Source organism: Plectropomus leopardus, chromosome 11 (genome assembly GCF_026936395.1).
Source record: "Plectropomus leopardus strain MGB_pleo_1.0 chromosome 11, ASM2693639v1, whole genome shotgun sequence".
NCBI lineage: Eukaryota > Metazoa > Chordata > Actinopteri > Perciformes > Serranidae > Plectropomus > Plectropomus leopardus.
In genome coordinates, this window is record NC_142186.1 from 24,673,050 (window position 1) to 24,697,263 (window position 24,214).

The 24,214-nt window shown below is 42.7% G+C and overlaps 2 protein-coding genes across 4 annotated transcripts; both read left to right on the forward strand.

Annotated features, from left to right (window-relative positions):
• The first annotated feature begins 1,402 nt into the window (after positions 1–1,402).
• Positions 1,403–11,067, forward strand: LOC121945253 (uncharacterized). Its single transcript, XM_042489343.2, has 13 exons — positions 1,403–1,669; positions 4,659–4,777; positions 5,223–5,464; positions 5,779–5,902; positions 6,154–6,275; positions 6,760–6,846; positions 7,024–7,113; positions 7,412–7,500; positions 8,211–8,433; positions 8,543–8,665; positions 10,136–10,301; positions 10,496–10,584; positions 10,733–11,067. The coding sequence occupies exons 1-13, from the start codon at positions 1,580–1,582 to the stop codon at positions 10,831–10,833; spliced, it is 1,665 nt and encodes a 554-aa protein (XP_042345277.1). The 5' UTR covers positions 1,403–1,579; the 3' UTR covers positions 10,834–11,067.
• Positions 11,068–11,203: 136 nt separating this feature from the next.
• pianp (PILR alpha associated neural protein) lies at positions 11,204–23,616 on the forward strand. Of its 3 annotated transcripts, none has more exons than XM_088084374.1 (6): positions 11,204–11,619; positions 12,127–12,183; positions 12,384–12,781; positions 13,159–13,237; positions 19,856–20,002; positions 22,093–23,616. In XM_088084374.1, exons 2-6 carry the CDS (start codon positions 12,173–12,175, stop codon positions 22,112–22,114), a joined length of 657 nt encoding a protein of 218 aa, XP_087940500.1. In that variant the 5' UTR covers positions 11,204–11,619; positions 12,127–12,172; the 3' UTR covers positions 22,115–23,616. The 3 variants fall into 3 exon arrangements, with proteins under 3 accessions (XP_087940500.1, XP_087940502.1, XP_087940499.1); XM_088084376.1 differs by lacking the exon at positions 11,204–11,619 and adding an exon at positions 11,632–11,829; XM_088084373.1 differs by lacking the exon at positions 11,204–11,619 and having other exon boundaries at positions 11,845–12,183.
• The last annotated feature ends 598 nt before the right edge of the window (positions 23,617–24,214 follow it).

Sequence of the window (24,214 nt, forward strand, 5' to 3'; positions counted from 1 at the left end):
GATATAACATTTACTCTGTTACTTTGCATCTTTTCGCGGATGATCAAAAATAATTGAATGCAGTAATTTACATTACATTATTTATATTACTAATGAAGGTATATTACTGAATCTAAAGTTACATTAGGCTACCTACTACATTTCCTAAAACTAGTTATCTTTTACCTATTTCGTTTTTAAAGTAATATATATATATATATAATTGTGGAATATATAAAGATATAGATTAGATAGATTATTTGCAATGTAATAATATAAAGATTATTGTAGTATATCTTCAATTCTATTTATTTGCCCTTTTAAACTTGTTTACATATTCATCATTTGTCATTACATTTACTACATCCCTGTTTACATTACAGTTTACATTACATGTCATCCCCTCTCTCTCCCCCTTTCACGCTTAGACTGTCCTGTATAATAAAGGCAAAAAAAAAAAAAATCATTAAGAAATCAGTTGTTTCAATGTTTTTATTTGTGCACTTTATACATATTTAGTGAGCATTGTTGGAGGGAGCCTGAGATCTAAGATTTTTAATGCCAGTGGCTGCCTCTCTGTCACTGTGCATACGACAATAAATACCTTGAAACATATCTGCCCTGAATTGAGTTTTTTTTTTTTTTTTTGCCTTGAAACTGTTTCATTCAGTCACTGAGATTAATTATCATCAACTTTGATTCTACAAAACTGTTGTTCTCACACCATGAATGCAATGTTGGTGTGAGATTACTTGATATCAGACAGAACTGTCAACTCTGTCAATTCAGAGTGGAGTGGGCAGATTTGAGGTCTGGACCATGGCGAGGTGTCAGAAGGATTTCACACCATTTAATACAATGATCACCCAAGGAGGCGACAGGATCAGGGGTCCATGATAAATTGATAAGGTGATTGACGGAAAATTAATTGACAGCTATTTTAATAACGGAGTTATTGTTCAAGCCATTTTTCAAGTTAAAATACCAAACATTTGATGGTTCTAGTTCTCAGACATTTTTTAGAACCAAAAGTTGCTAGCTGCATATGTATTTCTAAAAAACTTACGTTTCCATTTAATCTCCAAAATAAAACAAACATTCTTGCTTTTCCTTTTAACATTCTTAACCTAATTTACGACTCGGAGTCTCGAAAATACGAGCCGATGGAATAGCACCTGAAGGCAGCACAGTGTTAGTCCTCCACATGACAGTAATACAAAGCAACTTAGACTTTTGCTTTGTCGATCAACTGCGTGTAACACATAAACCAGTACACAACCATGTTGCTTAAAGTAATAATACCAGCAGAAACTGCGTTTATACTCTATGATTATATTTATTTGTAACTGTTTTCAGTGCAATACTTTAACCGTACACATGATGTCGCTGTAAGGACGGTTATACACCTCTAAGGTATCGTCAACATCCGGCGACACGTCTCCGTAACAACAAACACACCGCTGATCGGTCTGATGCATCTTATGTCATTTTATGTATTTAAACATGAAATAATTCCCATCAAAAACAATGCTGGGTCTTTAACACTTTCTGAAAAACAGTTTAAAGTGTAGTTAACCTCGCGGCGCTTTGAGAGCTTCAGATGGGGGAGGTGAGAAAGCTGCAGAAGAAGTTGAGGCAGATTGGAAATCTGGAAATAAAAATCAATCTTACCCCAGAGGAGAGATTCAAGGTACAGAAACACCTCATCTACCTGTCTGTCCTAGTGTGAAGTGCGTGTGTAACCTGTGCGACTTTGTGCAAATCCTGAATAGATTTCCCTCAGGTGCAACAGCCAGGTTATGACTGCAGACTTTCAAACACGGATTCATTACGAATAGCCTAAACATAAGAACTATTCATCTTTACCTGCTGATACAGCTTAACCCTTTAAAAACCCGAGCAAACTGGCTGATATCTTTTTAAACAAGTTACGGGATAACAAAATAAAAGTACAAATACAATATAAAAATAAAAAAGGGGATTAAATAAGTTATTAATACGATAGAGTTAGAAATGTGGTTTTCTGGACATTTTCCACTGCTTCTTAAAAAAATTATTTCCATAATCATAAATTCATTTTCTTGTCACCTTTTCCTTATTTCTTGCAGTTTGTGGGACATCCCCCTATGTTTTCAGGAGAAATCAAACCGATTTGTTCAGGTTTCAAAGGTTGAAATGCACGTGAAAGGCGTCTGAACCCAGGTTTTAAAGGGTTAAACAGCATGGTACAGCTGCATATTCACACACCATTACAGTACATCAGATTTAGCACATAGCTCACGTGGTTAAATAAAGATGATGTTTTAATGATGCTCTGTGATTCTACTTAAAGTTATGAAGTAAGGCACCTTAAACTGGGAATAACAGTGTTGGTGTCATAAAGGAGAAAAATATGTGATTAACATGAATTAATGATAATGGTGGAATAATTAATTTGACAGTTTCGCCCCAGGAGTTTGGGAGATCAGAAGCTTCTCACATAGTGCATCAAAAAAAAAAAAAAGATCAGGAACTTCGAGAGAGCATCAGTATGTTAAAGGGCAGAATCTGAATTCTGAGTTAATGCCATGCTCTACAACAGTGTCTTTTTTCTTTACTGCACTGCCCTTATAGCAGTAATTGGTAACAGGAGCATACATGCATACAGTGGTGTCACATACATCTACAGCTGAAGATCATTTGGGAGTGACGGTGAAGGTTACTGGTGTAGCACTTTGGAGAAGAAGTTGCATCTTTTTTGTCTACCAGAAAATAACAGCAAAAAAAAAATAACACAAAATAAATCATGTATCGACCTTTTGAAATCTGCGGAAATTGGCTTGATTTCTTCCAAAAACATGGAGAGAAGGCAATGAGCAACTTGACAATAAATAACCCAAAACTTAGAAAGAAATTAGTATAAAGTTGCAACAATAGAACCTGAAATTAGTACACACACAAAAAAGTAACACAAAAAAAACACAAAAACAAATATGTTTATCATAGCAATCAGAAAGTTGAGCACACAAATAAGACCTGGATTATACTGCATGACTTCTGTGAGAGTTGGTTAACAGATGTTTTGATAAACTTTTACTGTTTTACAAATTTTATTCACAAATATGAGGTAAGACGATGTGACTAATTGATAAACAAATGGTCCTCTGTGAGTAAGTATTCCTTTAAGGACAATTTGTTCTCCATTTGAGTATTTCCATTTTATGTTACTTTATACCATTAAATTTTAGAAGAAAATCTTTCTCTTTTTACCCTACCACATTAATCTGACAGATAAATTTACTTGTTACTTTTTAGATTAAAGGTTTACATGGAATATATATACAATATATTTATTAAATACAATGTATCATTACAAATTAAGCTATACACATGGCTACTATAATTACCTCAAACCAGAGCAGTCACAAAATCAAAAGCAGCATTCACAGCTATGAATGAATAATGACAATAATTTAATAATGTTATAATACACAAAAATATGTGAAGCCCAAATAGTACGTTTAATACTTACTTCATATTTTTACTATTTTATTTTTTTTTAAATCCAGGACTTTTTCAATAAAATGAGTATTTTTCATTTAAGGTATTGCTAATTCATTAAAATAACCAAACACTTCTCACAAGAGACAGTTTTTTTTTTCTTCTCAAGATTGAAGTATCAGATATCCTTACCTAGTCTCCATTAAAGGTCAAATACTGGATCTGACATTTCCCACAACACAGTGCAGTCCTGTCTTTTTTAGACCATCCTTGCCTGCTAATTGCCCAAATATTTTCACACTCTTTGTCCCCAGTTTCATTAATATCGTATTGTATCTTAATATATATGTGTTGTCTTTGAGTTGAAATAAAAACAAACACCAGCATTCACAGATAAATGTTTCTATTTCAAAACAAACAAAAACAAACACGTTTGAGTTACAAAGCCATCGTGCGTGCTGTGAAACAAGCAGGAATGGCAATTCATACGAACAGGTTAGTTTCTAACAACAACCAGGTTAAGAGAAAACACAGGCTAATTGCATGAGAGGATTCATCTGTGAGTGAATTAACTGCAGCACATTAGAAATGTCTGCAACAATCAGAAACAACAACATATTGTATAAAAAGCCAGTTCTGCTTGTTTTATCACACTGACAATGGCTTTGTAGCTCAAAACATGTTTATTGTTGTTTGTTTTGCCCACAATAAATAAGAAAACATATCTGTGAGTGCTGTTGTTCTGTTTGTTTTGATACTCGCCAAAACAAAACATCCAACACATTGTTTAAGATTTGGAGTTTTTGAGCTGCTACCTTTCTCCGAGCTGAGAAAACCCCGATGACGTCACTATGACGTCATCAGGGGTGTTTTCTCAGACTTGACAAAACTCCACCAAAGCCACAGAAGACATCACGCAAGTGTTTTCACAGTCAAAGTAGTGGACATTCATGTGTAAAACTGGTGGATTGCTCCTTTAACACAGGAAACCGCCACTTTACATCAAGTTGACAGGCCTGATTCACTCCATTCATGCATCTTTCATAACTCACAACTCACGACAAGAGTAAAGCGCGCGTGTTGCCTGTTGCAGTCTAATAAATCAAGACCGGCCAAATACGTTGGGTGTGCATATAAACAACTTGTGGGTTTTAGTGGCTTTGGTTTTACAACCAATCTCGTGCCTTCTTCTCTCTCAGATCTCCAGGAAGGCGGAGCTGCGTTCCAGATTGGCTGAGCTTCAGCTGCAGCTTTCTGGCCCGCAGCAAACTCTGGGGATTGTGGGAGACGGAAAAAAGGAGAAGATGAAAAGACAAGTGTAAGGAAGTGAGAGAGAGGTACCAGCAAGAGGGGGCAGATGGAGAGGAGTATAATTCTTCAAAAGCAACAACATTCGCTTTGAAGCCTTTGATCTTTTTTGTATGTCTATCCAAACACACTGGAGGTCAAATACTGTCACGATTTAGTAAAATGGGAACTTTCCCGTGTTCGTAACGTGTCATGTTAACCATCACTCAGGGATGTCATCCTTCATATTAAAGCCCCTCGGGGCTTTGGGTGGATGATTAAAATCAGCATGTGTGGCTATTATCATCAAATCGAATAAAGCACTTTCTGATACACAGACTAGGAGCTCATTAAGAAGTGCTGGTTTTGTTTGCGTGAGACTCGGAGATGCTCTACAGGTATCCTCCGTGTCACAGAGGATGCCGTGTGCCGTTGTTGATTATTCATTCAGTTCTCGCTTTTCTGCACTGGCACAGGGACGATGCCCCTGAGGCCCTTCCATCACAAACGCCTCCAGCCTCCAAGATCCTTAAGGGAAACGAGGAGTCCAGAGCTCAAGCAACGCCAGCGCCGGCTGCCAGGCAGAGGGAAACAGGAGGGGAAGCAGAGATAGGCAGACAGCAGGAAGGGACAGAGCCGGCCAAAGTGTCAACTCGCTGCCGAGACGTGCCAGGAGGCGGCTCTGACTTTGACACGGAGCAGCAACTGCGGCAAGAAGGTGGGATTTATTAATAAAATTATTATCAGAGTTTATCCCAGGTAGTTAAAAGGCACAAGGCAGCGCCCTAATTTGACATCTAAAATCAGATTACGCCTCGAGGAATCCTAACAAGCTCATGTGGCTGCCAGTATTAAAACCAACAGGCTGCATTTGCTTCCCCAAAGACAGGACCCACGTTTTGCATCCTTGGAGCTAAATTAGCCCCACGCTTCATTGTGGCAGACTAATCCATATTGAAGAACTGTGTAGATTAACAAACCGGGGTGCTGATGAGTCAACAGTGCTAATTGGACAAATCATTTCCTTTTCAGAGGCTGAATTTGCATCCCTGAAATCGTCCTGGGAGACGGCAAAGTTCCGCCTGAGGCTGCTGGAGGGTCACAATGACATCGTCACCTGTGTGGTTGCTGTTGACAACCTGGTGGTTTCTGGAAGGTAAAGCAGCGAGAGAGAAGCCCAGATTTGCATAATGGATGTGCAAAGTGAACATTTCACCTAATTTATCACTTAATATGCTCCCTCTCTCCCCCTCGCTGTCTGACATATTTGTTTTTCTTCCCCCACCCCCGATGGTTTGGTTTGGCAAATCTCTCGCGATTTATGTTGAGCGGCTTTTAACTTTGCTTGTTTTTACCTTCCCCTGCATCCGCTCTTCCTCACACGCCCCACCCCCCACCCCTTCGAAGCCGAGATACGACGGTGAAGGTGTGGCACGTTCCCACAGCAACGGAGCACAAGAACCTCGGCGGTCACACCGGTGGGGTCACCTGTCTGTCTGCGCCTCCCCCTGAGTTCTGCAAGAGGCTGGGTGAGGACACACACATACATCCACATCTTTACATGTGCGCCGCCTACAGCTGAGTAATGCCGGTGTCCTGCGGTCTGGTAATTATAGGAGCAGTTCATCAGATCAACCCCAGCGAGAGATAACCTCAGCAGACACTTTAGAGAGTTCACTGTCTGTCTGAAGCAGGCAGCCTTCCATCACTTGAACTCTAACGCCCTCTCCGGCTCTCCTCCTACACTCCCTCTCCACCTGCCTCCCCGACTTAAAAGTAGAGAAGTGCGGTGCATAGATAATGCAGCCAAACTAATAGTCACTCTGTTCATACACTTTTTGTTTCTGTTTATAAATCATGACTATTCCCTCTTTGCCTCTTTCTCGCAATCTGTCCCTTTTTTTGTACATCATCACTTATTTACAGCTTCCTCTCAGCTTAATCTTTTTTGTCCTCTCTCTCCTCCTCCTCCGTCCCCTCATGCTCCTCTGTCTGTGTTTGCCCTCTCGCCAGCCTGGTCCCTGTCTTTGTCCGACAAGGAGAGGTTTATTTTGAGTGGCTCTGCAGACTGCTATGTGAAGATCTGGGCCCTGAGCATTGGTACGCGTAAGCACACAAACACACATATACATATACTGTATATATTAAGGCAGAGGCAGCCTCGGGGCTCTGTCTGGGAAACGTATGTGTGTATTTGTGCATCGTAATCAATGTATGCCTGTGTGACTGGTGGTCTGTGTCCTGTCAGTTAAATTAGTTTTTTTCTGTTCCCTCCAGGGCAGTGTGTTAAATCTGTCTACACATTCAACGCTGTGACGGCGCTCTGCTTTGTGCCAGAGGAGGACGGCTACATCATCACCGGATCAGGTGTGTTTGTGTGTGGAGGGAGCTACTGACACAGTGAGGAGAATAATTGGGCATCACATCATATTTGTATCCTATATCTTCTCTACATGCACGTGCTTTGGGGGGAGACGTCTTTACTAATACGCAGACATCATCTGCCAGCGAGTCAGTGAGTGTAGCGCAGGGCTATTGGGCCGAATCGGAGAGATGGAGGCACACAGATTAGGCAGTCAGGCTCAGGTGGGTCGACCGTGACCAACAATAATGACTGCCAGCCGCCTGTCAGCACATGTTAACCTCACACTCTGTCACCCCTCAGACGGGGGGAAAGTTCAAGCCTGGAGCTGGCACACTTTCGAAAACTGCCAGTCAATCAACGCTCACCAGGAAGCAGTCACCTCCATCCAGGTGGGTGGGTCACACACGTACGTGATGTGCTGTCCACATGGACGATGCTCAGCCTATTTTTACAGACTGACACAAAAAAGACTTTTTTCTCTCTCTGCAGAGACTGTCTAAAGTAGTCTTAGAACTCTTGATTATTAATTTGTCAAAAAAGCTTCTCCTTACAAAATCTAACGACTATATTTCCACGCTCTTATCCTCACAGAAGCTTTTTCTTGTTTATTGCTTTCAAATGGAAATCAAAGATATTTGTTGAGATGTAAGCCGTGGAGCTCGGCCAGTTTTAGAAAGCATACTGTACATATTTTGAGCTAAAAAGGCTTTTTTTTTATGAATATTGAAATCCAAAGCCGCATGTGCACATTTCTTTTTTTTTTTTTTCAATTTGCAATCATGAAAATATGCCTAAAGCATTAAAGCGTGGCGCATCATTGTCATCCTCTTTGTTGTTTATCATACAAAGCGCGCAATCCATTTATAACCAACAGCGGCTCAGCAACATACATTTTGAAACTGTTCACACACTTTTTTTTTCCATCTACACAAAGATGCATACTATTTTTTTTCTGTGTGTCTAGCTCTCTCTCTTACACACACACACACACACACACACACACACACACACACACACACACACACACACACACACACACACACACACTGGGTAAAGACTCAGATCACCATGACAACCGTGCCTCCTATGCCCTCCACAGTCTCAGGGTCCGCTGGTGTTCAGCGGCTCGGCTGAGGGAGGGGTGTGTGTGTGGGAGAACCGGTGTTCAAATCGAGACCCCCTGAGGCTACTGAACCACTGGAGCAACCAGGTGACGGGCTGTGGAGGGGGGCCTGGCGGGCGTCTGAACCTCAGCCCGCGGGGAGACAGAGTGTTCCTGGCTTACGGGCGAGCCTGGCTCAAGATCCTGCACTGGAGGACCGGTGAGCTCTGGAATGGGCTGCGTGTGTGTGTCAGGATGATTGAAAAACGAAGGTAGATGAAGGAATATTTGCATAATCCCTCCACCTAACATCTGTCCAATTATCACAGGAACCATGTCCAGACTGACCAATCACAACAGCATCACCGGGGTAACAGATTGTGTTCACCAGACAGGAGGCCTCCTAATTGGCTCCTGCTATGATCTGGCAAATGGAGAGAGCTCGCTAAATTGTGAGTCGCAGAGTAAACCAAGTGCAACAAGTAAATCGCTCCACTCGGAGAGAGTGACATTGACATTCAGGACTTAAAGGGATAGTTTTGGGGGTTTTTTTTGTCAGGTTGTATGAGATACTTATCCATAGACACTGTATTACCTACGACAGATGTCAGCTGGCATGCCCCCAGTTTGAAGAAGCAGGCTGGAGTCCAACATGGAAGCTACCCAGGCTACTGCTGTGGAGGGGGTCAGCAAAAAATGTTTTAGCCACCTCAGAAATTCACACCTAAAACAATCAATTTAAGTTTAAGTGTAAGCTCCATTAAGAGTTTTTTTTACAGCTTTACCTTTCCATCAGACAGCGATTTCTAACGCAAAACTGAAGCCATTAAATCGCTCTCTTCAAAGCCAGACTCCACTGAGAAAAACAGTGATTTAACATTGCTGAACACAGGAGGTACTGGTCTGTTTCTGCCTCGATCAGTTATGTTTTTTGTCGGGCTGTCAGTATTAACGCATTAATTGCAAGAGCCGTACATAACACGCAATTTCTTCTTTTTATTGCTATAAAGCTAGAGTGATGATACTGGTATCTGAAACTAGAAAACCCGAGGAATCCACCAACCATGTCATATTAGCTTCTCAGCAAAGGAGCTGAATAACGCTCCAGCGTGGTCATTTCACAGGGGTCCCTTGACCTCTGACCTTGAGAGCCCCCTTTATACTAATTTAATGCATTATTGTTGCTGTCACTTAATTCCTAATCATGACAATTTAAGCTGAGAATTGCTTTACCATGTCAGTACTGACTTCATAACTGTTTTGTAATGCAAAATAGTTCCATTAAAAACGTGCCATTAAAATGTGATTAATCGTGATTAACTATTGAAATTCTGCAATTATTCGCGATTAAAACATTTTATTGTTTGACAGCCCTAGTTTTTTGTGTTACTGTGTGACTTTGGCATCTACAATGGGTAGTTCAGATTGACCAAAGTCACACAATAACACAAACTAACTGATCAAGGCAGCTGTAGACCTGTTCAGTAAGCTTAAATTGCTGTTTTTCTCAAAGGAGTCTGGTGGCTTTGACAAGAGCATAAATGGAGACCTGAAGCCATTATCAGGTTCATTGTTGGAACAGGCTGTCTGACAAGAACGTAACAGTGAAAATACTCTCAATATACCATTATCTTGAACTGATATTGATCGTTTTAGGTGGGACATTTTTTGTAGGTGTCTAAAATTCGTTCTATTGCTGACCCCCAGTCACAGCAGTGCACTGCTTAGCTTCTGCATCGGATGCAGGTCTGCTTTTCCAAACTGGGGTGTGCAAACTGCCACCTACTGTAGGTAATACACTGACCATGGATAAGTACCTCATGCAACACCTGCTCAAAAATTGAATGAACCATCCCTTTAAGACTAAATCAAAAGCACTTTGCTTGCCTCCATTGACCTCCATCTTCCTCTCTTCCTTCTAGTATTCTCTCTGCCTCAGTGTCGGTACCTGGCCTCTCTGACCTGGCCTGACGCTCCCAGAATCCTCTGCTTTGCGGCGTGGACAACGGGGAGTGGAGACCACAGATGGGTCACTGGAGGTCAGGACCTCATCGTATGGGAGCAGCTCCCCAGTTCTGGAAAGCAGAGGTGGGTGTCAACACCAGCAAGACTTTAAACTGCTCAATTATGCCTCTTATTTGCATAACTCCTCCAAGGTCAACTGCATCGCTAATTCTAAATCTATACTGGGATTTATAAGGTGCTAATGAATGTAACTGATTTTGACACACACTTCTATTGATATTAGGTGTTTAATTAATTGCTGGTGTGAATCTTGAAAGGGGTGATGTCATCGTGAAGAGAGACAGTCGGTTGGAGTCGTGTTTGCTGGAGTCGGAGGGGGACACAGATGACGATGACGAGACTGATGGTACACTGCAATTTCACACATTTTCACGTTTTCATTTACTGACTGGCACTCTTAATGAGGAACCGTGGAATTGCAGACTTATGCTATCATGTTCATTTTAGTTGATGCATGTTGTGACGAATCCTTGTGACCTCCTTGTCAAATTTAGATTACGAGGATGATGGTGACAGCGATGGGGGAGGAGACAGCCGGTCTGACGGTGCGGAGAACGCAGGGTCCGGCTCGTGGTTGCGCTGCGTCCTCCAGTGAGTGCCGGTTTCTCATGCTGAGGACACCACGGCCTGAAGCCATGAAGAGGAAATGAGAGGGAGGGAGCGTAGTGACAGCGAAGGAGGGAGCAGGGGAGCGAAATGTGACGGTGTTGGAGGGGGAGAGCGTATGGCTGGAGACAGTGAGTGTGTGAGTGATAGGCAGATTGTTTTCTATGTAATTATTATCTCCACCTACAATAAAGCTGTCACCCTGTGACTCTCACCTCCAGAATTTGCATCTCTTGTCTCTTTTTTTTGTTTCAATCTGACCCTGACTCTTCTTCAAACACCAGTTCATCGCCCTGCTCTGCCGGAGCAACCTGTGTAAATGAATGTAAATGAAATTTTATTCCATCTTTATTCCCTTCTTCTTCTCCTCCTCCTCTTCCTCTGTATTTCTGTCTCTTTCTCTCTGGGGTGTCCTTGCCTGTTTTTGTAAACATAATTGAAGAGTTTTTTTTAACCTCCCGCCTCTAAAATGAGCTTACCAATGTCATCCCCTGTATCATTTCTGTTTGCCTCGTCAAATTCATTTCTTTTCCTCTGTGTCCATTTAATTGAACCAGTTTGTAAAAAAAAAACAACACGTAATTAGCATTTAAATCTCTTTCCTACAGTCTCTTGCCCTCCCTACATCACTCTCTCTCCCCCCACTTACTCTAGCAGACTCTACATGTCTCAGTCGCTACGGCAACCGATGCTTTTTTTTCTCCTCTCACTTGCTCTCTGTATCTCCCCCTTTCTCTCTGTCTCCCTCTCTCATTCCCTCTCTCCACTGCCAGAGGTAGGCATGATAACTGATATGTGTCGGAGTGCGTGTGTGTGTCTGTGTCCGTCTCCCGGTGTGCTCGTGCGTCTCTTAAGTGACATTTCTGTGGCATTTAGGCAGTAGTTTTGTAGATGGGAAGTTGCCTCTCTCTGCTCAAAGTGCCATATAGAGTATTGGCTCCATGCATGACGCTTCTAATGATGATTAATGCGCTGTGCTGCTCAGGTGTGTGCACTGTAAATGTGTGTGAGAGAGCATGTACTTCTGGGTGTTTTTGAATGCATATGTGGATTCTGGATAAACATGTGGCGCATAATTGAGTGTTAAATTTAAAAGCCTGGGGGAGTCCGTGAATGATTTTTTTTTTTTTTTTTTTAATGACAGAGTTGGATTTCTGCCAATACCGGCGTCTATGTTTACATGGTTTTTATCTGGCAACATAAAAGAAGAGAAAAAAAAAGCTGGACCCTCCCCTTTCTCTCCCTCTCTATCTCTCTCCTGCCCCTCTGTCCTATCTTACAGAGAGAGATGATCGGAGGAGCGGAGTCTCAGTGAACAGAGCGAAGCGATGGAGAGATGGTAAGATGGATAGTAACTGAGGTGAAGGAGGGATGTATGGGGTACAGATGCATAAAATGTCACTCTGAGTGATGGTTGGCATGAGAATCAATTTCTGAGCTGATGAGGTCGTGCAGGACGCCTGTGGACAATACATTTTCTCAGATAACTTCTCTGTCACTCTTCCACCTCTCATCCTTTCTCTTCCACTTCTCTTCCAGCTCCATCTCTCCTGTCGCACGACTGACCGCCCTCCGCTGCCTCCTCCTGGTTGTTCTGGTGACACAGCCCTCCACCTGTAACCGTGACGACAGTGAGGGCGAGGAGCAGGTGGACGCCCTGTCTGTCCAGCTGTCTGTCACAGCCCAGGTCACACCTACGCCTCTGTGGGCAGTGGTCTGGGGTCCCACGCAGCCTTTAGAGGACGAGACCTACCACTTCCTCTCCAGCCAGGAAACGGACCCCCTGCATCAGCATGGGAACCAGCTGGAGGCCAGCACCGCCAAGTCAGACTGGCCCGCCAGCGTGCAGCCGCGAGAGGAGGCACCGCTGGAGTCTAAGGACCAGGAGGGAGTGGAGGATGGAGGGACGGAGGCGGAGGAGACAGAGCCGGAGGAAGGTGGGCATCAGGACATGAAGGATTTCTAAATAAAGGTGGCCATGTGAAAACACACACATACCACGAGTCCTCCAGGGAATTAGCTGTCACCCGGGTGAAGGCTGCTGCGTGCAGCCGGCTGTGTCGGTGGCGGGGAATGCCTAATAAAGTTCTCATCACTCACAGGGAGGAATTGGCCGCTGTCAAAATGCAAGATACAGAGAAGACGTCATCGGGATTGGTGTTATAGTTGGAGGCCAGCGTCTTGCACATCCAATTTCATGTTTCAGCTGGCTTCATTGATTTCTTCTCTTGTTCTGGATACAGTTATACACGATCATGGTCTGAGATTAGTAATTCCACGAGTATTTGTATGTGTGTATGTGTGTGTGTTACAGTGGACCCTCAGTTCTACGTCACCGTGACCATCTCCTCGCTGCTCATCCTGATGGCAATCGTCATTACGGCCAAACTCTGGTAGGAACTTCAACTTTCTCCTCAAAAATATTGTACATTTGTTTGTGTGTGGCTACATAAATATGAAGAGGGCATTGCTGAATAACAGTGAGTGATCAGCAAACTTTCTCTGTATGAGCTGAAAACCTGTCTCACAGCAGGAGGGCAGCACTGTTTCCTGATTCATAGGGTTTTTTCCGTGGTAAAAGTCGTGGTTTAGATATTTTCTCATTCTAAGGACCCAGACAGCGAGGTGCAGAGCTTCAATAATCGATACCTCCCTTAAAGGGGGATAGTATGTACGATTTAGAGGCATCTATAGGCAGAAATGGTATATAGTATTTATAACTACATTTTCATTAGTGTACAATCACCTGAAAATAAGAATCATTGTGTTTTTGTTACCAACTGCATATGGAGTGAGTCCAGTTTGGCACAGGTGTGAAGATTCAGTTCTGCAGTCTCACCACCAGATGCCACTTAATCCTACAAACTGGATTTCTAAATTGCGTTCTTTAAGACTTAAAGTTTGATGTTAAATGAGATGCTTTGTCTGACAGGGTTTTGTAGATCTCCTGGATTACATGTTGACTGAGAAAGTTGTTTGAAAAAACAAACGATGTGTTTTACTTTATGCAGGAATGTGTTGAGTTTAAACGAACACCCGAGAAATGAGTCCTAAATCCAGGAAATTAGTTTGGTTCCCTCATCTCAAAATCTATGTGTTTTTGGTTAGAAGCCTTTAAAAAAGTGTGTGATTTACACAAGCTTAAGAGACTTTCCACGTTTTGTTCTACGACATAAATTACATTAGTAAATACCCTACTCAAGAACTTTGAAACTTTTTTACGTCTTCAAAAAGGCTGTTGCTAACAAGTGGTTCAATGGGACCACAAAGAGTCATCACACTGAACACAGCTTTACAGTGTCATTGTGGTGGCGACATTAAATCATGCAACCATAGAGTAGTTCATTATTAGCCCAACATTAGCTTTTTACTTCTGGCAATTGCATTTAGGCTTCAAATATCCCAAAAGTTCATTTGTAAAGAATATCTTGCTGAACAAACAGTCTTAACTATCGTAAATGTTTGTTTGCCACAGATCTTATTTTAATCTAAAATCCAGTGGGAAGATCCAAATGGTTTTTTGACGGGGAGCCAGGGTGATGTTAACTTACATGTCGGCCTACAGAAATACCTCATCCCTGGAGCACCCTAGAGTAGATACATTTTAAACAGATGTTCCCAATCTGGGGTTCAGGACCCCCTAAGCGCTCACAAGATGATTAAGATAGTAAGGTACTAAAAACATATTTCTGCTTCTACCAAATTGGATTCATTATTTTAGACTTTTTTTTATCATGATATTTGCTGGATAATTGAACTTCTTTAGCAGGAGTGAGGAGTATCGAGTTACATGTAACCAGTTACAAAACAAATCAGTTGAGAATTTGTGTTGTGGTAGCTCAACCCTTAAATTCAGATATTATTGCAGGTCTGGGAACGTGGGCATGGAGAATTGATAAGCTGATCTGGTTATAGCTGATTAGACTGATGGACGACAGGAGCTGCTGCAAAGAGAGTGACAGTAAACTTTTAGACCCAGCACAATGAATGGTTACGTTTCACCTTCACGGTGCCTGGTGTTGCATTTTCTATCACAACAGTACACTTTGCACTTCAACAGTTTGGTGCAATGCATAACAAAACTGTATTTATATTCTAACGTGGTCCCAATGAACGGTCCAGCTGCAAAAATATAATATATATTTGTGGATTTGTGGTGGTACGTGTATTAATCATGGCAGGCTGCCACAAACGAATGAATGTGCTGGAGACACTGTAGTTACAGTTATTAAAAGAAAATTGTAGAAAAATTATAACATACCTAGAAATGTAATTATGATTCATTTTATTTATATTTATTGCCCAGTTTAAAACATTTGGTAGAAAAGCAATCAAAAAGTAACGAAATGTCATGAGTAACATGACTTTGATGAGGAAATAAGTTGAAGTAAATATTTTTATTACTAAACACGTCATCATTTATGTGCCAATGTCCAGGTGTATTTCAACTTGTATTTCAGTTTTTCTAGTTCATCTACAGAAAATACTAATGCCGTTTTAAGTCTGTCTTTGTTGTTAATACATTTTGTGTTATTTTAGTGTTTTATACTGCTTGTTTTGAAGTTGCAAATTTATTAGCCATATTTGTAGCCTATTTTTGGTCTGTTTTTAACTTGTGTTGCTGCCTGCGCTGACCAAGACACTTAAAAAAAAAAGAGACCTTTACTCTCAAGAGGTTTTTCCAGTTAAGTTTACACAAATAAATAAAATTAATACAATACGGGGCAGTAACGCGTGACATTTCCTTTTCCAGTGACGAGCAGGGCCAGTGTAACTTATAACAAATGAAATGTATCTAATGAAATTACAGTTACCCAAAAAACAAGCTGACTAAGCTTCTACTGACATGAAATACAACAATTCAATAGTTCAGTTGTATTCGTCGCGCTGCGCATGCACGTCACAAAACATCAAGCTGGAGTCTGAAAGGTGAAAACGCTTACCTGAAGCAGCTGGAAATGTTCCCATTACTTTGATTTTGCCGGGAGAAAGGCTGACAAGCACGCGGTTGCTCCAGGCAACGGTGCTAAGACTCTTTCCACTGCTGAAAAACACGTCCTCAGACGTCTTGAAACACTAATTTAAACAGCAACACCGTGTAACTCCAGGTAATACACCCCACCTGCGAGCCCGAGCCTTTGCAAGCTATCTAGCCTTAGCCACCGTTACCGGACCGGAAATCACCCTGACGTCAACACAGAGGTACACCTGCGCACGGAGTCAGGCATACCAGTTTTGTGGGGTGCAATAATAATAATAATAATAATAATAATAATAATAATAATAATAATAATAAAAAGTGCTTCACAATACAAAACCACATAAATATATACACATGCGTATTTAGGTACATACACATACACTCGTAAACACACTCATACACACTCACATACATATTAAACAAAGTTATACAAATGCCAATATAATGAGTAGTGTAACATTTTACTGTTGGCAGTGAGCAATAACTAATGTGATAAAACTGCTTTTGTAAAGTGTAACGAATAATGAGTAATAAATTATATTTTAGAGTAAGGAGCCCAACACTGATATATTAACAGGATAACTAGTTATCCGTGAAATGTTACATCTCAAAACTAAACACGGTTATTTTATATTAAAGCAATATCAGGGGGACATCTCATCTCTTTTTGGCGATAAACTGTAGACATATCTTAGTTTCATGTGGTAAAATATTTTGGGAGCAACTAATTTAGACATTACTTAGGGCTGCGCATAGGTGTTACAGGTATAGTTCGGGTTTTTTTTAGGTGGGGTTGTATGGGGTACTTATCCATAGACAGTGTATCACATGACAGTCTGCAGGACCCCAGTTTGGAGAAGCAGGCTGGAGTCTGACAAGGAAGCTGAGCACAAAGTGCTGCTGTGGATGGGTCATCAACGAAACATATTTTAGCCACCTGAAAAAATCAATATCAGTTTGTGAGTATACAATACTGAGAGTATTTTCACTGCTTTACCTCTCCATTCAGACAGTCTGTTTTGAGGGGGGAGCCACTAATGGCCTCAGTTCTCGATCAATAAAAGCCACCAGACTAGAAAAACATTAAGAAAAACTGAAATTTTAGCTCACTGAACGCAGGAGCTGCTGGTCTGCTGCTGCTTCAACCAGCTAGTTAGTTTGTGTTATTGTGTGACTTGCGTGGTGAATTCAAACTAGCCTTTAAAAACACCAGTCACACAGTAACACAAACAAGTTACCTGATCCAGGCAGCGGTAGATCAGCAGCTCCGTTCAGAGATGTTAAATCACAGTTTTTTTCAGTGGAGTCTGGCTTTTAAAAGAGTGACACAACATCTTAATTTTCTAGTTAGGAAATCACAGTCGGACATAATGAAAATGCTTTAAGTATAGCATACACTAAGACTGAAACTGTTTTTTTTTTTAATTTAGGTGGGACTTCTTTATGGTGGCTAAAACACATTTTGTTGCTGATCCCATCCACAGCAGGACATTGCCTAGCTTGCATGTCAGACTCCAGCCTGCTTCTCCAAACTGGGGGCGTGCCGATTGACATCTTCTGCATGCAATACTATCACTTTAAAATATTGGAGTATATTGTGCTTTGAAAAATTAGGTTATTTTATACTGAAAATTGAGGACTTGCACCTTTGTTACCCACTGACCTGTCAAGATGAAAATGTATGGATTGTACCAGATGCGCACGGGTCTATGAAGACACCAGATGTGTGTCTTTTGGTGAAGATGATGGATAGCTGCAGATGTGTTTGCACGTGCACGCTGGTCTGTCTGTCATGTCTTTGCGCCTGTTGTTCCTGGTTACGTAATATATCTACATACAGCATTTCCTCCTTAAAGTGAGAGCTGAGTAATTGCTTACTAATGACTTTATTAACAACATTTGTGCTCCTGAAAGTCACAGTTGGCACAGATGTGTCATTTAGTGCCATTAGGGTTGCAATGATTAAACATTCGCTGTGGCCATTAGGATAGAACTGGAAGCAGAAAACAGATCTGTTGCCTTACAGGCTTGAGCAATAACATGGCGTCACTGGTGTCAATGTGCTTTACCAGCCATTAAACCTCTAGTTCGGTGGGTTGTGTGTATGTTTGAGGCCTCGTAGGAAGTGCTCGCTGCACACATGGCCATTAGCTGGGAATGGGGAGTCATCTATGTGATGTAGTGGAGCACTTCCACGCTTTGCTGATCAAACCAATAACACCTAGTTTATTTGACCCCTGGGACTCCCCTCTCCTTCTCTTCCTTGTGTCTCACAGTCTTTTTTTTTTGTCAATCTCCTTTTTTCTCCTCACCCATCTATACTTCTCCTCCTCCTTACTGTAATTCTCATATCTGCTCATCTTACCCACATTTCTATTGTATCATAATTTTTCATTTCATTGCCTGAATCTGAATTGGTTCCCCTTCATATCTATTTTTCATACTCTCTCTTAATCTCAGTTTTGCTCTTCTACATTATCTCCCCTCGTGCTCTCTCTCCCTCTCTAAAATCCTCACTCCCTCCTCCCACTTGGACCTCCTTTCCCTTCGCCTCCCAGGGATTTCTTTCTTTCTTTCTCTCTCTGAATACCTGTGTTCCCCGTCTTCCTCCATGTTCTTCGCTTACTCCCAGTTATCATCGCCGCCTTGCTCCAACACTGCCTGTCTTTGCACAGCTGGTGCTCCTCTTATCTCCCTCACCAGTCTCCTATCTCTCCCAGCACCGCCAGTCCGACTGCTGATCCACAGATAATCCTCCAGCATGCCGTGAGCTGATACATGATAAATCCCCCTTTTCTCTCTGTTCCTGAGACCGGCCTTCGCTGTTGTTTCGATAACTTACTCCACCTGCCCCCGCCGCTTGTGGAGGAAAACCCCACGCTGTTGGTTGATGCAAAGTGGCCTCACAAAAGTGAGAATTGAAGGGGATTCAAGACTGGAGACATTGCAGCAGCCCCCTCTCTATAGACTGGCTCGTGTCTCAGTGTCATAAATGTGTAAATAACGCCATGTGTTATGGAGAGAGTGTTGTGGCATGAGCGGGAGGAGTTGAGGGGGGTACAGATGGACTGAAATGATAGCCTATAGTGGAAATTGGCCACCATCCAGTTCATTATGATTATAGAAGAGCAGCATATGTGATCAGTGATTTTCCAAGCCCTAAAATCGTCAGTGTGGCTAATGTTATCAAGTGTGACGGTGTTTGTGTGTATAAATATGTGTGTGTGTGTGTGTGTGTGTGTGTGCATATGGAGGGAGCATAGAGGAGTCAGCCAGAAGAGGACAGGTGTTGCTGGGGGAAGATGATGCTGCAGGATGGCTTTTTATGGCTGCAAAAACAGCTTTGTTGTGCGTCTAAGTATTCTTAAGAGCCTGAACCTGTGACTCTCCACTGTGTCTTTGCCCCCCTTACTGAAGTAATGGCACACAACCTCAACGATGTGTCACCCCTCTGTCCATTTCTTCGCCTTGTTGCATCTTACCAACCTCACCCCTTCTGACTCCCTGTCTCCTTCCCCCCTTCCTCGCTCTGCCTCCCTCTCCCCTCCTGACAGCGTTTTAATGAGTCCGATGAGTGCACTAATTCTCTCTCACAGTGGCAGAGTAATGTGCTCGCTGATGCTAAATGGCTCGGCTGTTCTTGGTGCTCTCTGACTTTGTTTCCCCGTCTCTCTCTTTTCTCTTTATTCTGCTGTTTTTCCTTATCTGTGTCTCTGTCTGTCTCCCTTAATTTCACCCTCTCTCTTATGTCCTGCTCTCTCTCCCTCACTAACCTTCTTTTACTGTTATCTGTGTCTCTCAAACTTTCTTTGAGGCCTTTCATCTCTGTTTCTATTCCTGTCCCTCTTCTTCTTGGTCTCTTTTTTCCTTAATTCCCATCCCTCTGTCTGCACCTTTCCTCTCATCTGTCTCCCCACCTCCACCTTTTTTCCCCTTCTTCTCCGCTTTCTATCCCTTTTCCACGTCTTTCCAATTTTTTGCCTCCTCTCCTCTCTCTCCATCTATCTGTGTCACTATCCTCCTCTCCCAGTTACGATCGCAGCTGCTCCCAGCATCCACCCCCGCTTTCCCGTGGCGTGGCCCCCCCACTCTCCCTCGCGCTCCCTCGTTCCCTCGCTTCGGAGGACAGCCGGCAGACGCTGCACAGCACCTCCTCCTCCTTCACCGACAGGGAGAGGTAATGAGTCGCCTCACCAGCTCTGAGTCTATGAGTCTGAAGTGCATGTGTGATTCAAGTTTGCCTCTTTGTGTGTGAGTGTGTGAGGAGGCCTTATTATTTTCTTTTGCATTGTAAGGATGTATGTGGAGTTTAAAGAAGTATTTCGCCAATATACAGAGTGTCCTCACATAAAACTAAGCTGTCACTACAGTACAAAGATGCAAATACTTTTAAAATCGATGCTACATGAGCAGAGAAAACAGAGAAAAGGGACGCTGTTACACAAGAGGTAGAAAACCTACCAGAATGCATTGCGCCTTACCATACTATGGATGTATAATGAATCTGGATACAGCCATGACAGCTGGGCCTCGTCTATTCCTATGAGAGCTGCTCATTGGCGCATGAGGCAAAAAGCTCTTTTTCCAGGTATAAAATACCTGGATCTACTGGCTCATAAGGCATGCGCACTAATAACGGCGGCCACGCATGGCCGAGTTTGCCTTAGCGGGTAACATACCGGAGAAACTGACTTCTGGTTTACCGCTTCACTAACTTGAATGGTGGCCTAAAAAATTCAATCTTGCTGCTCTTTTAGACTTTCCAAATGTTATTGAACTGGATGGCTTAAATCTAGATTGTAAAATGAGTCATTTCGTGGGGGTTTTGACGCACACAAAAAAACACTGATTTACAGATGTCTCTTTCCTAGGTCAATGGGGAAAGGTCTTTCAGGGCCAGTGGGCATCATTTGACGGACACGGACGGTGTAATTACACTTTTGGCCACTATGTAGAATTTGCATCATAGCCTGATGCACTTCTTGGGGTAACAACATTTTGATTTATTTTCGATCAGCACTGCCTTGTTTGACCGTTTGATCGCATTTTGGTCAAAGTTTATGAGAAAGATGGTGCGTTCATTTGGGGTCGTGTTTACAGTGTTCACGACATTTGTCCATTTGAACTTTGACTTTCAAGTGGAAACTTTCTGGAAGTTCACAAGTTGTGACGTGTTTGCTGAAGTTTTCAGAAAAGGCTCAGGCCATGGACGCAATATTTTTTGTGTGTGGTCAATTAATATATTCTAATTTTAGTTGTTCAGAGTTATTCTTTGGAATTTTATAATATGTCTGAAGAAAATGTTGATATTCCTGAAATCTGATCTTTTCCTCTGACTCTGCATATCCTACATTACGTGACTCGCTTGTTAGCTTGCTTAAGCGTTAGCCTCAATGGTTTCTAGACGCCGACAGTAGCATTCACGTTGCCTTAGCTTGGCAGCGGTGCTCTCTCGACCTAACAGCTTGAACGCCATGCATGTCGTGTACACAGCTTCCTATGTTGTAACTACGGGCTTATCAGTTCAATTTGAACACAGCAAGAGAAAGAGGGGTGGGTACATCAGTTGTATACTTTGTCCACACTGTTGGCCGCACAGGTGTCGGAAGTACGGCCTATAGTCCGAGCGACAACCGGACAGCCTGCGAAACGCCTCCAAATGACGTTAATTACAGCATTTAGAGTTTCGCTGTGGGTGGAGTAGGGATAGGCAGTGGTTAGATGGAGTGAAGTTTACCACAGTTCATCTACACCCGCTACCCACATTGTTTTGATTTAAAGCTGGCTGAAAATCGGCAATATCCCTTTAAATGGACAGCGTCTCTGAGGAGTAGTCAGGCTGGGAGTGCTGCTGCTGTATGATGTATCAGTGTTTTAAACTCCTCTCCAGATGAGTCATAGTGGGCCCAGCCGCCGTCCATGAAATGATGCTTTTATTCAAGGGTATTTAAAGTTAATCTCAATCAGGATAATTATAGTGCTGTACTCCAGTACTTCCTCCACCCCCCATCAGCTTTTTCCTCCACCTTCCCCCTCTTCCTCCTTCTCTTCCGTCTCTCCCCCCTGCCGCCCTCTTGCTCCCCTGTGATGCAGCTTTCCGTTTGCGTCTACACCACTTTTCCAGCTCCAGGCCTCCCTGCTCCACTTCTCCTCTCCTCTTCTGTCTTTCCTCCCATCATCACAGCTCCCAAAGCTTCCCCCAGCCCTCCCCCCTCCTCTTTCTTTCTCTCTTTCACTCTTCTTCTCCTGTGTCTCTTGCTGTGTCAGGATCCCAGTTGTGAACCTCTGAAGTGACTGTTTTTCCATACGGTAAACATTTCTACGGGGCCTGAGGAGGAACATCAACACGACCAGAGGGTGTGCCCGCGGCACCGTTTTATTTTCTCTGAAACTGTGAAATGAATCCAGGGGTCCCAGGTATCCAGCCATCACGAAACTCCTCGGCTTCCCTGTGGTCCAAAAAACCCAAACAAACCCCCTGTGCTGCTCCCTCCTTCCTTCCTTCCTCTGTGCTTATAAATTTCTTTCATGTGGCTCTGCGTCACTGTAACCTGCTCCCTGTTTTCCATCCCCCCCGTATGGCCCCGAGCTCTGGCAAGCCAACCAACCGCTCTGCGTTTCGGCCCGCCATGACTAATTCACAAACAAGCAGTTAAACACACCTGCGACATCCCATTACCCCTGAAATGCCCTACCTGTGCTTCCACAGCTGTTTCCCGTGATTCGGCTGAACACGTGCAACTGTTCAGTATTCACTCTAATCCAGCGGACTGTTCTCTCATGAAATGACACTCAGTCTCAGCTCAGTTCGGCAGGCTTGTATCTGGTTCACAAACGGTTAAAAAGCCATTCTGAGCATCTCCAAACACTGAACGGGGTATTTCACAAAGCTGTTTGGCATGGCTGTAGCCAACAGGCAATGTGTTTAACATGTCACGCTCCAAAAACTGCTGTTTATTCCCCGCTTTGGGCGCCTGAAATGCAAATAGTGTGGCTTTTTTCCTCTGCAGCGTGGAGAGGAGTCTGTTTTGTTTCAGTTTTTCCTCATGATTTGTTTTCTTAATTATCTGGCTCACGTTCACCTCTTTGTCGAGCCTTTGTGAGCAGCCTCTGTTCCTGCTGGACTGTGTTAGAGGTGTGTTAAGCGTAGAGTACTTCCAGCAGTGAAGATAAAATATTCAAAGCAGGAATGGATAGAAGAGGCATTCCTGTTGAAAATCAATGATTCCCGAAGGTTTTGGATGGGGCACAACAAAGACAGATTTATGTCGTCATGGAAATGAGCATCTGTGATCAAAGGACTGATGTTACCACAACAAGGATTTTTTTCCCCACCTGACAGCCAAGTATCTCAATCTGGAAAGCAAAAAGCACCATAATTTCCCTTCATATCATTTTTCTGTCTTGGGTGCACCAAAGGAAAAGTAGTACATCAAGGAGCATCATTTCTGTCTCTCCGATGAATCTGCATGTATACAGTGTGAAAACCTGTGAGAGTAGCTTCAAATCTATTATTTATAAATGTCTATTTTATCTATCAGTGAGTGACGTCTTATAGAACCTTTCAAAGCCAAATGGCAGTTTGTGTTTGGCAACTTTTTCTAAGCAGCTTTGAAACATGAACCCCCCACTTACACACATTTCCACTACAGACATAGTGCTGGTGGCATCATGCGTGGCTCGTGCAATCCTCCAGATATTCAGTCTTGTGATTTTTTTGGTAGCATTCCTGTAGAAATGTGGTCTTTCTGTACCATGGAAGTTCAATAAAGACTCAACACTGGCGTTTTAGCTTTGAGTCTCTCTGTTTATTTCTATGCATGTTGAATGAAATCCCCCGGGAGCTGTGCGATCTGCAATGCTTTATGGGAGGGACAAAGCTTACACTGTGCATTTTAATAGCTACCGCTGTATCCTAATCTTTTTCTCCCTTAAGTGAACATTTAGTCCCTGGCTTGCATTGATTTTGAACCATGGGCTTGGCATTAAAAAGTGCTGCATGTGCCAATCATGTTTTTTTAGCGATGAGGAAGCAGCTGAAAAGGGGGCGAAAAATAAGACGGCTGCTTGTGTCTGAAGCTTTCCCTTATCTCCTCACCTCATATGGATTCCTCTCGCTTCAGAAAGATTAACAGCATGCTAAGCAAGAATTTCCTCTGTGTACAGTTTTTCAAACAAATGTCAATAAAATCAAGGCGGGCGCCAGAGGAGAAGTGCCACTCGTGTGTGTTGAAATTCTGCTGCAACGCCACTGTTTCCATCTCCTCTGGGCATTTTACTGATCAATCAAACTAATTGATTGGCTCTGTTCCACTCTGAAGTTTTAATGACCGTCTAGTTATGAGACGTACAAGCAGACGCTGCAGCAATCTGTAAACTGTGGCGGACA

Coding starts and splice junctions, on each gene's coding strand:
- LOC121945253 (XM_042489343.2), top strand. CDS start 1,580: ATGGGGGAGGTGAGAAAGCTGCAGAAGAAGTTGAGGCAGATTGGAAAT. Junction 6,276..6,759: donor TGAGTTCTGCAAGAGGCTGG/GTGAGGACACAC, acceptor CCCTCTCGCCAG/CCTGGTCCCTGTCTTTGTCC. Junction 7,114..7,411: donor CTACATCATCACCGGATCAG/GTGTGTTTGTGT, acceptor GTCACCCCTCAG/ACGGGGGGAAAGTTCAAGCC.
- pianp (XM_088084374.1), top strand. Junction 12,782..13,158: donor GGAGACAGAGCCGGAGGAAG/GTGGGCATCAGG, acceptor TGTGTGTTACAG/TGGACCCTCAGTTCTACGTC. Junction 13,238..19,855: donor GTCATTACGGCCAAACTCTG/GTAGGAACTTCA, acceptor CTCCTCTCCCAG/TTACGATCGCAGCTGCTCCC.